General features: G+C 33.5%; 1 protein-coding gene across 8 annotated transcripts in view; it reads right to left on the reverse strand.

Moving 5' to 3' along the window:
- LOC117112756 (kinesin-like protein KIF25) overlaps window positions 1-11,590 on the reverse strand; it is a 22,372-nt gene extending 10,782 nt beyond the window's left edge. For 3 of the 8 annotated variants that reach the window (XM_033255913.1, XM_033255911.1, XM_033255906.1), the window contains exons 1-15: window positions 11,487-11,590; window positions 10,472-10,618; window positions 10,017-10,139; window positions 9,532-9,670; window positions 8,367-8,470; window positions 7,750-7,881; window positions 6,620-6,687; window positions 5,844-5,918; window positions 5,157-5,312; window positions 4,256-4,423; window positions 3,787-3,995; window positions 3,358-3,669; window positions 2,749-2,898; window positions 2,201-2,227; window positions 252-323 (exon numbers count right to left, since the gene is read on the reverse strand). In XM_033255913.1, the coding sequence (XP_033111804.1) occupies window positions 252-323; window positions 2,201-2,227; window positions 2,749-2,898; window positions 3,358-3,669; window positions 3,787-3,995; window positions 4,256-4,423; window positions 5,157-5,312; window positions 5,844-5,918; window positions 6,620-6,687; window positions 7,750-7,881; window positions 8,367-8,470; window positions 9,532-9,670; window positions 10,017-10,139; window positions 10,472-10,606 (1,870 nt within the window). In that variant the 5' untranslated portion in view covers window positions 10,607-10,618; window positions 11,487-11,590. The remainder of the gene's footprint in view (window positions 1-251; window positions 324-2,200; window positions 2,228-2,748; window positions 2,899-3,357; window positions 3,670-3,786; window positions 3,996-4,255; window positions 4,424-5,156; window positions 5,313-5,843; window positions 5,919-6,619; window positions 6,688-7,749; window positions 7,882-8,366; window positions 8,471-9,531; window positions 9,671-10,016; window positions 10,140-10,471; window positions 10,619-11,486) is intronic. The other 5 variants (XM_033255914.1, XM_033255912.1, XM_033255910.1 and 2 more) reach the window with 3 other exon arrangements.
- Window positions 11,591-14,872: the final 3,282 nt, after the last annotated feature.

The raw sequence follows: 14,872 nt of genomic DNA on the forward strand, positions 1-14,872 counted from the left end.
TGATAAAAGTTCATAAATTTTAATGTTGAATCAGTTATTTAGAATTACTTTTTTTAATTGATAAAAGTTCATAAATTGTTTAATACATTATATAGTTTGATATATAATAATTGTAATTATTAACTTAACTGTAAAATAATTATAGTATAATAACAATATTATAATATGCAAATCAATACATAATGTTGATAATATATAAAAAATGGAAATGAAATGTTTTGTTTTCTTTGTAAAAATAATGAGCAAATTACCTGGGAAACTAGAGAAACGAGAGCGCCCTCGTGGGGTTGTAGTTGGAGATGAGTCACAGGATGAATTTATACCTATGATAACCAGATTTAAAAAATCAAGATATATTAGTTTCACTTTACAACAAAAACATAATATAGAACTGTAAACGACATTACCATTTTGTAGCCAGCATTGTCATTATGACACTTGGCTACAGATATAATCAAGCCATCAATCAATCAATCAATCAATCAATGACTAAATAAATAATATTTAATAATTCTAAACCTAAAAAGCAAAAAAAAAAAAATAAATAAATAAATAAATAAAAAACAACTTCATTGCACATACACTACATAACAAGGAACAACAGTGTAAATAGTGAGGTCAACACATAAGCAGCATTCAAATTAGATGCATGAGGTTAATAAATCAGAAATATGAATGTGAATAATATAAAATTTTAATATTAAACTCTTCACTTTTGGTTAGTTATTATTATTTATTATTGATTTTGAACTTAATAACATAACAAATAACAGAAAACTTCTCATAACATATATACAAAAATAAAAATAATGATAAAGAGGCCAGATCAGTTGCCACAGACCATGGAGGTATTATAGTACCTATAACTATAATATCTTTATGCACATACAAAAAAAATCTTATAGTATTTCCAGTCGTATGGTGTCACAATGACGCCCTCTTTGACCATACTTTATAGCGAGGGGCGCTGGACTACGCCCTGTATAGCTTTCATGATAATTTTTTAATAGCTATGCTGCCCTCTATAGGATTTTTTGAGAGTGATGTAGGAGTAATTCTATAGAGGGCCTCCTGTATTCAGATCAAATAAAATGCCTGCGCCCAGTCAAAACCTGACATTTAGTGTAAATGATGTAATTTCTCAGGTTTGGTACAGCCTCAGGCAATGGTAATGGGGCAGACTGGAAAGGGTTAAGACCTAATACATATTTTTCCATGATTCTAAGCTTTATGTCTCAATTCTGTCAAATCGTAAGAAGATTGCAGCTTAAGATTTCTTAAAGTTGCATATCTTTCTGTAGACTAATTTGAGTTTGGATGCCATTGATTGCACAGTGTATGGATATAAATTTGAGTTAATAGCACATTGAAGAGCTTATATGTATATATAACAAATATGAAGTAAATGATAGTTATGATAGTCCATTCAGAAATGAAACTTTACATTTAATTAACAACAAAGGTCAAAATCAGTTCATGTCATACTGAAGTTTTATCAAAAAGATTTAGTTTTACTGTACTTTTAAATTATTTTTTTTTTAAATGTCAATTATTAAATTTCAATTAAGGTAATAATAAAGAGTATGCAACATTAAATAACAATAATATGCTTTTTACCTAAAAGATGCTTAAAAACCTTGTTTTTGTAAAAGTAGATTATTATTTTAGTATTATTTTTATTTTTACTAATATTAATCATTATTAAATAGCTATAGAAACTATTCAAACATTTTTTAATAGTAAGTTGCATATTAGGAGAAAACAAAGTCATACAAATGAGGGCGCTTCATCATCTGAATTCGGCTTGCTTCAGATAATCAATAATTATGCAACGATTACTGTATTTCCCATATAAAACAGCCTAGGGTCAGAGGTTAATGTAAGATGAATATTCATGACAGAAGCCAATCAGAACTCATGTACTCATATTTATAAATTTAACACAAATTACATTATGCACACTAATCAAATCACATATTGTGGATACATGGATGGTTGAACACATAAATACATAATTAGTAAGCATGACCTAAACATTGTCAATAGCTATAAAAAGGCAGGCATTAGCCAAGATCATCAGATAAATATCTGTCAGACCCAAATGTTTGATCAGATAAGCATGCTTTGTAAATGGATAATATATAGAAAATGTTGTCTTATCTGATCCAGTTTGACATGCAACACTTTTTTCCTTATTTACCTTTGAATATTTGTTTTGCTATCTTCACTGATGGCATGTAGTAGTGAACAACAAGCAGACAGATAGAATGAAAGTTAAAACTGTACATGTATCCCTCAATTTTATATGAAAAACATTAAAGTCTATCAAATACTTACTTTGTAAAGCCTTCAAAATTATACAACAAATTGTAAGATAACTAGAATTATTCTATTTATGTTTTGTAGTAAAGCGTAGCTTCCGTCTTACTTATGAATACATAGTATATCATTTATATTTATTACGTAAATGAGAAATTAGCATCAACATTTTAATAGGCTTTGTCTTAATATTGTCATTTTGCAATGATCCAGTTTATGCGTATAGAATTTTTTGGTGCGAAACTTACCAAGGATTTCCCATAAAATTACCCATCAAAGTTTGAAAAACTAATTTCAGTGGGGTCCTTATGGAAATAAATTGACCTGCTCTCATAGAAGTTGAAATTTGCATTATTCGTTCACAGATTACATAACTCAGTATTCATTTTTCCATTTTCAAATGTGTTCTTAATAATCTACAAAACTTACCAGCTACAAATGATGTTGAAGTGCGCTTTTTAGGTGGACCTCTTTGAATTTGGCGGGCACGGCTTCCAAACCCTAGACATTGGAGACTCTCAGTGATGTAGCGCTGTGCGGGGGATACACAGCACATCACAAGAAGTTTGGCATCACCACCTAAAAATGGGAGAAAGTGAACATATTTTAATGTTTTCATTTCTATTACATCATTACATAGTAAGTACTTCTAAAATTATATTACACTATATTTACCAAGTGTAACCTGCCCAGGAAAATTGATCATAAAAAGACATGATTAATAAAAATAGTATCTCAAATGCATATGGTGTCAATAACCCAACTAGATAAAAAGCTGCAACATTCCAGTATGTAAACTTAACCACTGGAAATATATAGGTCTTAAACTTTGATATAATGAAGTTGCAATAGATAAGCTGTTAGGATACTTGTCTATCATCAGTGGCGTATCTTAGGGGTGCAGAGAGGGGAACACACCGCCCACAAAAGCTTTCTTCCCTAGTCTCCCCACATTGAAAATGTCCGAATCAAACAAAATCATGCTCAAGTACTTTAAAATCACCTTAGTTTGTGACATTTTCAGCCCCCCATACTTACCTATTGTATCCTGAAGCATGTGGGTTAGTTTACTATTCCTATACGGTATGTGTGATCTTTCTTCGGCAAGTGCTGCCAGAACATCGGCGAGGGCGGACAGGCTTCTATTAATAAATGAAGTCTCTCTAAGCGCAGCCCCTGTGACCCCTGACATGCCGACACACTCACTACCTGCAAGGTCCACCAACTGAAGTTTAGTTTTTACAATGCCTGTCATGTCTGGAGGAGGAGTAGATCGCGAGGGGGAAGGAGATCGTGATCGGATCTTCAGACTGGGAATGCGACGTCTGTATGGAGGAGGGGTCATTGTACCTGCATTAAAAACAGAAAAAAAAGAAATAATCGAAAATATGCGAAGTATATGAATGCTGTTGGGATAATTTTGAACTTTTAGGAACCATTGGATCCCTTCAGACCATCTTAAAGTACCTGCAGTTGATCTTGGAAGAGGGGAGTGGCACCGAGAAGATTTACTACTGGAGCTTGTTGATCCAGATGAAGTTGATATGGAAGTAATAGTCAGCGTTACTATAAGGTGAGAACGACTGGAATGCGCATGCACTAATGTTGCATCTTCGTGTCGATGGAGCATCCCATAATGTACTAAGTCAACAACTTCTGATGCATTCTGCACCATCCTGTGAATAGTAGTATTCAAATAGTGAATGTTAATAAGTGCAATGGGATAAAGTAACTCTATGAGGTGGAAGAAGGTACAGTATGTTCTGGGTATAGTAAGACAGGCATACTGGAGATGAACAGTCCAGCCCAAGCCAAATCCTAGCTGTAGCTGTCCTTGTGTTAAAATCTAGCAATGAATTTTGATCGAGGAATGCCATTCTCTCTCAAATTTACCTGAAATGAATTTTGATATAAATGTTTTGGTATTGTCAGATACCTTTGAGTTAGGGATGGAACTTCACATGACCCGTCGTCTGCCATGGTTACTGTGTGCTTCAATGACCTGCCGGAGTTGCCATGGAGGAGGTCACGAATTTCATTGTTGTATATTTCAGCTACTGACATTTCAACACGATGGAAATCATGGGTTCTCTCATTTACCAATCTGTAATGAATATTAAACAGAAAAGTAAATTGCTACGTATGGTCAATGGATCAGTTAATGGATCAGATATTTGAGATATAAATACCACATTGGATTGGATTGAATTTATTTGGTGTAAACACTAAGGATAGCCCACGAAAGTCTAGAAGAAGACTTATTTCCAGTAGGGTCCTTCTGGTGGTGATTGGGGAATACACCTGGAGACAATCCCCTACTCTTTTCCGAAAAGTGGACTGCGTTCATTTATGTGCACATGGGCCATAAATGCAAATGGGACCAACAGCTCAAACGTCTCATCTGAAAGATGGTGCGCAATTGTAACTTGTATTTCAGTCCTCCAGCTGAAACACAAGGAGAGGCAGCAACGGGAATTGAACCAGGGACCTAGAGATCTCCATGGTTCAGCACACACACAATGGCTACCACCAGATTAGTGGACTGAGCTAATTGAAGGCAACCTGATGCAAGACTGACTAATATTGGGAAAGCCTTTGCCTACATACAAGGCAACTACAAGATGTTTTTTTGTTCTCCAGTTTTTCCTGTTAAGGACAAAAAGAAAAACACAGAACAAAGAAGCACTGTGCGGAAAATAATTATTACCAGCGCATGTGGATAGTGTTCTGAAGATTGCTAGTTCAATGGGACTTTCAATCAAGACCCACCTCTTGAATATAGAAGCTATGGTATAGTGAAGATGGTCTATAACACCCAGATGCATTTTGTTTTCTACCTGAATAATTCCCTTGCAGCTCTAGGGATGACTCCTTCACTGGGGCTGGACTGGAGATTGTCATTGCATGTGGTTGGATCTGTGTAACTGTCACCAAGCATTGTATATGTTTTTCCACTACCAGTCTGGCCATATGCCATTATGCAGACATTGTACCTATGAATGATAACAACAATGACAATATTAAAATATAGTGACAATAACAAAAACAATTTACACCAACAATCAAACAACAATAAATGTAACAGTAATGATGATGATAAAAATTATGATGAAGATGGTGCTGGTGATAATGAATGTTATTATTGATGATGAGATGATGGTGATGATATAGATGATGGTGATGATAAAGAAGATAATGATCATCACCATGATAAAAAGATGATGATAATGATGATGACTATGATAAAGAAGATGATGATAATGATGACAGCGGTTTATGTTGGCAAGGACGACAGAAACAATGACTATAACACTCAAAGGTAATATTGAAAACAAACTACTGGATTAGAGAGTATGAAACAAAATCTGAATAATATGATAGAAGTTATTGTGATCCAATAAACCATAATAAATTTGTTTAAATATTTATTATTGAACAAATACACAAAGATTGATACATGTTGTCTTGTACCGCATTTTTCAGAGGTTGTTTCATAAACTATCAAACATTAAAAACATTTTTACCCATCCAATAAGGAAGTTAACAATGGTTGAACCTCCTCAAAGACAACTTTTTGGTCTTCCACTGGTGAATAAACTCTGAAAAAATGAAAAAAAGTATAAAGACTATAAGACTATATAAAAAAATTCAGCGGTAAAGCAATTAAAATAAAATATGTGTATGAGCTTGGAGAATGACAGATGTGAGGTCATAAGTGATTGAAATACGGCCTCATGTCTGTCATGCTTCTGAGCTACCACACTCATATTTTATTTGCAAATAATCAGTGGATCCTTTGGTATAGAACATTGCATCGAAAGGATTGTAAAAACATATAAAAACTGCATACACAAAAAAATTACAGGTAAATAAAAAAGTCCTAAATGATAAAGATTAATATAAATTGTAATTAAATTTTGTATTTATTTAGATATATACAAACACATAAACTAATCCATTCTTATATCATCCACAATAAAGGTACATTTCACAATTCGTATAAGACCCTACTACAACCTACAAATGAAAACGATGGATATTTTACATCTGTCAGCAAAACAATAGCAAATGTAAATTGAGCAATTCATATAGTGTAAATGCTCTGCATGCCTTTTTATGGAGGCAAGTGCTTGCCTTAATCAAGAGAGCTTAGTAGAGGGCAGCACATATTGAAATTATTAGATGTGGTTAAGTGGAATGTATTTGCAAGTGGTGTTTATTCAAGAGCGATATTAATCAAGAGAGGGGCACTTCTTACATATTTTACAGTATATTTGTCAGCAGTGTCCAGCGTACATACCTTTCAAATTCAAAATTCTTTGGAGTTGTCTGTTGCCAAGCTTTGTTTGCCTTCACACTAAGATTTTCCTAAAGGAAAGAAAAAATGCACAGTAACAAATTAGAAGTCTGGGCCACTTAAGTTTTATTGTGTTTACTACAGGTATATAGTATGTATACTATATGTATGTATGCAGTATGCATCATTCACAATTTGGTGGGGAAGGGGAAGGGGACCCCCTGCCACAATAGAAGAAAAAAATCATTTTTGGGTTTTAAAGTGTGCAATTTGGTGCATACCTCTAAATACAATTTTACTTGCAGAAATCTTATATAAGAGTAATACAAACTCCAAGAAATTATGGGATACATGACATTATGTTTGATTCAATAATATATGACATTATTTAATATTTCATCTTCAGAAATAAATGAAATTGTTAAGCAATGGGAAAGAGTCAACCTTATTCCTGTGAAGTTGATGAGTGGGCTTTGTTATAAGCGCAGATGGCCTTTTTTTTGCAGATTTTAATACATTTTACGTAGCTTAAATGCATCAGCTGGCTCCTCCTGTGCCAATTTGATGGTCAGAATACTTGACAAGGTTCGTTTTGGATCCAAATTTGGACGAAAGGCAGTTTTGTTTCTCCGAACCATTAAAAAGACTCACTCCTGTTGCATACAGAAGATAGTAGAGGGCACTTCCGATCATCAATTTTCTAATGTTATAGCTTCCAGTGTTTTTATTTTGTTTTCTTTTGTCTTTTTCTTTTTTTATTTCCTCAACTACCAGCGTGAGAAAATGATTGATGAGTGGGTGAGCGCGATAAGAGGTACTGAGGCGCGATTCTCATGCCGTAGGTGCGAGAACTGGTAGGTCTGCATTTGTGGGTTTTTTTTATCATTAATGCTGTCATCTGATTTTTAAAAATCACTTAGAGTTCCACATCCAGCTATCTACAGATGCCACAGACATAACATTCTGTACCTTAGCATGAACTATAGTTGGGCTGAGGAAGTCTACACTCTCCATCTGTAAAATTCCCTCCCTAGGCCCTCTATATTTCAAATTCCTGGATGTGTGTCAGTTACAACATAGAGAAAACAGAACACTATATTCTATTTTCTCTATGGTTGCAAGAAGTAACTTACATCATCAATAACCATTATCACTTCTTCAGATGGTGTTCCAGCTTGACCTAGATTACTGGGATCAAGTTTACCCGAGTCAAAGTTCAGGAGGGGTCGTGTACGACAATGTACCCTGATATTGCCTCTGAGCTCCTAAAAGATAATAAACCAATAATAGTTATAAAAGCTTTTTACTACATTTTTCACATCACAAGCACTATGAAAAAAAAATTAGAGGACAAAATTGGGAAAATTTATGGAAGTGGTGCTATAACACACCAAAGTATAACCCCACGAAAGTAGAGATACATACTTTAAGGAGGGTATAGTAATTTGGTGGTACAGTTGAACTTGCCTAAGTCGAATCCAAAATGCCATTGAAAAATTGTTCGACTTCGATCAAAATTGACTTACAGATTGTTAATTAATGGGAAACACAACAATTTGGCATGTAAAATAAGTTTGACTTAGAAATTATTCGAGCTAGGCAAAGTCGACTTAGGCAAGTTTAACTGTACACAGAAAGACAACCCCCTAATCTCTTCCAAAGAAAGTATTGTTCTGTAATGTTCACATGAACAATGGCCTATTATATTTCATCTGATGATCTTTAAGTAGCTGTATCACTTTCCACTTACAACTAAAGTGTTGTGAAGTTCTCGTCTTCTTCTCTTTTCTTTTGCATGTCGTTCCTTCATTTCATCTAACTCTTCTTCTGTTTCGAATAACTTGTCTCTTAATTCTAAGTATTAAAAAATAAAAACATCTGTAGCTAGGTGCTGTTTATCTTCCATAAACATGATTATAGTGAGTGGAACTAGTTTGGCGGCTTGAGATGAGTGCCTTCCATACTCAGGGTCCTAATGAGTGAAGCCAGCTTGGTGCTTTACAAGATGAGTATCTTCCATATCTAGAGTCTTAGTGAGTAGAGCAGGCATGGTGGCTTATAAGAAGAGGGACTTTCATATCAAGGGTTCTAGTGAGTAGAGCTAAGAGTATAGACCTTCAAGAGGTCCAACTCTCAGCGTTTTCGTTGGAATTCAAGCTTATCTAAAACTACCACAAACTAGAGGGCGTCCTTCAAAAGTATGTAAAAGGAATTTGTATCAAACGCATGCTGCGTCTATATATGGTCTATATAGAACACATGTTCGAGTTTTGAACGTTATTCAAATTTTGATTCCCTATATATCGTGGTAGTACTTATTAAAAATTTCATTGAGTGCATACATAATCAGGGTAGTTGGACCTCTTGCAAATTCTATACTCTTTGAGTGAGTAGAGCTAGCTATGTAGTTTATAAGGGTATTGCTTTCTTACACAAGGTCCTAGTGAGTGGAGCTTTGCTTAATGGTTGTCTTCCATACCCACCATATCGTACAAAAAAGGACTAGCATTTTTTTTTATTAACTACAAAAAAATTTACTTCCTAATGCTTCATAAGGACAAGATTCCAGAGTTTACCATTGTGCTATTACACGCCTTTAAGTCATGTGTTCCAATCTGTGAGAAATTTGGGTGATATGATCTAATGCCTATTCTTGTTCACACCAAATTTATGCATAGTGATACCCATGGCCAGCTGAGATCGGAGAGACAAAAATATTGTAAAAACAAGCATGAATGTGTGGGAAATAAGTTATTTTCCAATAGATTTTCCTTTGTTCACGGGAGTGCGGGAGATCGTGCTAATTTCGGGATATTCCTGTGACACGCTGGAGGCTTGGGATTCCTGCAAGTCACTTTCTTCTTCAAATAAGAATGAAAAAAATTAAGACACAATATGCATAGCATAATCTTTACCTTGCAGGTCTAGGTTATCAGAGACCATCTGCTGGTTCAATTCTGCTGACCTCTGGACTGCCCATTGGAAGTCAGAATGCACCACTTCTGGTAAACCTTTGACACTTGATCTCAGTGTCAGAAGATCATTTTTAACATCCTTAACAATAAATGAAAGCATTAATATAAAGTCAGTGCACAACAATATTTGCATATTCTAAGCATAATAATGTTATAACCACACTCTTGACCTTATTAAATTTATTTATTGGGTATTAATATTATTTTTCATAAGCTTTAATCACATATTGATATGTTTATAAACCTTATCAGATTTCATTAGGGGTAAATTCAATTTCACTAACTTTTTTAAACACTATACATTTTTTTACATAATAAAGAGCTGGTATTTAGCATAATTAAAATACAGTTGGGCCTATTAGTGACAGGTACTGTATTATGATGTTAGCTAGTAAGAAAGTTAATAGCAAAATGTATATATATACCTTGATTTGATTTTTGAGGTGTAAAGCTAACTCTGAATTAATTTTGCAGGAGTGCTTATCAATTTCAAGTAATTCTTTGGCTAGATTAGCCTCACGATAGGAGGCTTGCACAAGTCCTTGAAGCTATAAAAAAAAAAAAAAAAAAACATTCATAAATATAGTGTTAGACTTATGGGAAAAGAAACTAGAAACAGCAAGCAGAAAAATGATATGATTGATTAAAACCCAGGGCACTTAGAATGTTGAAAACGCTAGAGTGAACAGGGGTGATCCATCTTTGTACACTCACGCTCTGTCTGGCCTGAAAGCCCTATTATAGGATAACAAAAAGGGTACTTCAGTACCTGTGTTAAGCCAATGACAACCTAAACATTGGTGCAGGATCAATGATGAGATGAGTGGGAATACTTAGGAGGGAAAGGGGATGCAATCTCCACTCAGCTTTATGTACTCACTTGTGCTAATTTGAGATGCAACATTGCATTTTCAGTTTTTAGTAAGGTAAGTTGTTCATCTTTTTCACGTAACTTCCTGTCACACTCTTTTATCTTCTCTGGCACAAAATGACTTAAGTCCATCTTAAGAGGCATGGTGACCAATAACTAAAAATATAGAACAATTTATCACATAGTATTTTGTATATTGTATTGTATATTGTCAATTATAAATTAATAGTAACATGGTTATCCCAAAAGGAACATTTGTAGCTTGTAATTACCTGAAAACATATGATTTAATGTACCATCATAAAAAAATTTAATTACCAACATGTGTAAATGGTAGTAATATTTACTATTATTTTGAGTAGGCCTAGTTGTTTGTTGTGACTGGAATGGTTGCTTTTCCTACTATATAAACTATGGATATTCTTTATATAGGCCTCAATAAGTAACATACCTTAGGGAATAAGAACTTATATATTTAATTATTCAATTGTAATGGGCTTACCAAGTTTCCTCTTTATCATGCTGCTATCAAATTATTAATTAATATTGGGCAAACAGAAAAATTCATTAGATTATCACTCCGCCCACATCAACAATTTTGGAAATATTGATGCAGGAATATTATTTTATTAATTTTTTTTTTAGAGTAATAATCTAATATTATTTTTTTCTATGTGCCCTAATACTAACTTTTGTTTTTTATTAATTGATGATATTGATGTTTATTATGGAGGGACTTTTAATAAATAAAAAACAAAACACAGTAAATCTGGGCCTAGACTACTCGCTGAATGTGGCCTCGGACTCGGTTAGGCCAACTCTCCTATCCGTTCTAATGACTGGAATGACTACAACTAGGCCTAGGCCTAAGCTAGCCTAGGTCGGACGACAGTGTATAGGCCTAGCGATAAGGCCTTTTTTTAGGCCTTTATTTTAAGCCTAACTTTAATTATCTGAAAGTGCTCTAACTTTTGGCCACATTAGATCATGCAGTAAGTGCATGTTTTTTAAAAATCATAATTACAGTAATACAGTACACCTAGGCCTAGCACCTTCTTCTCTCTGTTTTCTGTCAAAGAATTTCTGTGAACTCGTACGAAAACGGTAAACAAACAGACCTAGGGGGAGGCCTAAACAAAAAGGGTTTCTCCACTATACTACTGTGGCTTAGTAAGTTTTATTTACTATGTATAAAGATATTTTTGTTTAAATACTGTAAAAATTTTCATAATATATGGATTTTAAACATTTCGGAGACTACTTTCATTAACTAATAAAGTTTTAAATTCAGAAATACTTGTAGCTCGTGCCTTGAAAAAAGAGCAAACCTACAACAATTCAGAATGGAATAATCGTAAGCAGCAGGTCAACGATTGGGGGCGTAACATTAAATAATATTTTGCTAGCGCGAAAATCATTTTGTCTATTTTAGTAGTTTAATCGTGTTTTGTTCACTTGATGTACAAGTAATGTTAAGATATGGGGAAGAGGGATAAGTACGTGTCCCAATATATAGTTTAAATATCTTAGCAAACCATAAATAATTTTAGTATCCTAACTAGGCCTAGTAAGTTTAGGCTAGGGCTAGGCCCAGCACATAATAGGCTATTATATAGGCCTAGCTAGCCCAGGCCAGGCCTTCCTACCTAGCCAGGCTATGCCTAATGTTAGCCTAGCTTAGCTACCCTGCTAGGCCTAGCTGGTGAAGTATCAAGGGGCTAGAAGGACTGCTTCGGACGCTAATGCACTTAAGTACTTCACCTTAACCTCATCTCCAGTCTTGCTATCTTAAAAATGTTAGGGTTGAATACTAATATTAGCACCCCGTTTCGGCCTAGATATATATCATTGTATGGAATGCATTTTGTATTATTAGTTAAATACCCTACGGCATACCATAAAGGTAAAATAAATAGTTATTAATACTGATAAGTAAATTATATTATATTAAAAATGTTTGTTCACTTAAGTTTTAAACATAATTATAAAAAGACTATCTATGACTGATGAAAGCAAACAAAATTTGGTTTATCATGGAGGTATAAATACCTCCATGGTTTTAATCCATGTTAATTCGACAAACGAATCCTAGGCAAGGCATAAAACAATTGTTAAATCTCAACTTAAAATCCTTATTAGAAACTGATATGAGGGCACATAGAAAAAATTATTAGATCACTCTTTTTAAAAAAAAAATTATGAGGGAGGGCAGTTTTTGTTTTTGTTTTTAATCGGAACAATAGATTATTTCACTTTGGTTTTTATCTATGAGGGAGGGACTGATTACATTTGGTCTTTAATAGTACATATTGTATAAAGTTGGTTTAATTTTATAGTTTCTTAAAGAAATTGTATTTGAAGTCACAAAATTGCATTGTTATTTTTATGCTTTTGAAATAATTGATGTGGCATCAATATTTCCCGAATTTTTGATGCGGGCGGGAGTGATAATCTAATATATTTTTCTATTTGCCCTAATAAGCCTAGGACTAGGTCTATTTTTTTGTGTATTTTTGAATATTTTAATAAGCGGAGTAACCATCCTTTTTCCCCCTAGTTTTTGAATATTTCAAAATTCGTATCTCATTAACCTTTCCCAAGTTATTGGTTTTTGTGTCTTATGAAGATCATTTGTACAAAAAAAAAATGTTCTCCGACGAAGCCTGGCTTTAAGTAAATTTGATAAAAAATGGTTCCAAGCATTGCCAGTTTTGTATGTACAGTACACCAATAATTAATTTATTTAATGATACTCTACATTATTTTTTTCAGAAAAAGTAGACATGAGCAGAATGAAGAATCAAGTAGTGAACAAGAATCAACAACAAACTCTGAATCAGGTATTTAAAAAAAAAATAGGCCCATATATATAAAAAAAAAAAAATCTGCCTTATTTTTTGTCCATGCATTTTAATTTTAAAATTTGAAACTATAGTTTTTTTTTTACTATGGTTACTTTGCTTTGGGATTGTTACATTGGTTGTGGCCCATATCAACATGATGCTATGGTCATTAAATATGGTGCAGATACCTGTATAGTGACTTTCTAAATTATGAGTAATTAAGAATATCACTTCTGTTTACACCTTTGATATATGTTTTTCTAGATTCAGATTCTGGTATTACTCCACTGAAGCGACAGCGTTTGGACTCCACGATGAAGAAAAGATTCAAACAAGAAAAGAAAAAAGTTGCAAAGAAGGAAAAACTAAAAAAATCAAGTATGTTTAGTTTCAACGTATACTTTTCAGCTCTAGGACACATTGTGTGATTTATTTTTTAATTGTTTATTTATTGCACATCCATCACTGTAAACACCAATTACAGTATGAAAATATAAAATATAGAAACTTGCACAGAGAATCAATTAAAAGCCTGAAATTATTTAAAGTTAAAAATATAAAATTATTTAACTGAAGAAAGATAAAGGTCCAATGTATCTTTGTGAACTGCTGGCTTGGTATGTACAATTTTGTACTCTCCGCTCTGGTACTGATAAACTTCTGCTTGTTGAGCCTATGTCTACACATTTATGGGGTGATAGATCATTTGCGGTGGTGGCACCACCCCTTTGGAATAAACCACCATTTAATATTCATTTCATTTCATTTATTTCGCCAAATAGATAAAAATAAAATATAATATAAAATATACAAATATAAAATTTCAAAAATAGTAATTGTTGTCATGTGGCAGGATTGCCCAAAAATAGAAGATCTACTGTCGAGGGGCTCTCCTCATGACAACAAAAATACAATATCACAATCTATATACATAATTTTAAAAAATTATTATAAAAGTGCTCCCAAGACATCTGCTGTCTGCTGTTTTGCAGTTTTTTTTAGTTTTCCTTTAAGGTCAAATAAGTTTGAATAAGGGATTTATAAAGTGCAGATTTTGCGGTTGGAGGATATTTATAACAATCGCGCCACATCAGCCCAATTAACCTGTTGGCCTTGCCAACAACATGGTCACATGCAAATGTGATGAAGGGTCTATTCACACTATTAAGTATTCTGTGACAGATATCTGTGATGTGCCCGTATGTGGGCGTGATATGACATCATTTTATTTATTCTTTCTTTATTCTGAAATACAATGTACTGGTTTCCAAAGTGGTTCAGTTAAATACAAAAAAGTAACAATACAATAATAATAGTAACTTAACTGCAGTAAAACAACAAATTTCCATTGTAGAATGAAAGTACACATTGTACGAAGTAAAGTAGAACATATAATCAATAAAAGTATCTTGCACTACTAAATGTAAAACAAGAGTTTTCCTTTTCAATTTAGAATTACAAAAGTAATTACAAAATCAATGTAAACTTATGAACGAATCATCATGCCCATATTTGAAACTATCACAGTTATCACCAAAAAAAATTGGACAGACATGAATTAATATCA

This window comes from Anneissia japonica, unplaced genomic scaffold, assembly GCF_011630105.1.
Source record: "Anneissia japonica isolate Jap-2015-1 unplaced genomic scaffold, ASM1163010v1 scaffold287809_len330493_cov202, whole genome shotgun sequence".
Classification (NCBI taxonomy): Eukaryota; Metazoa; Echinodermata; class Crinoidea; order Comatulida; family Comatulidae; genus Anneissia; species Anneissia japonica.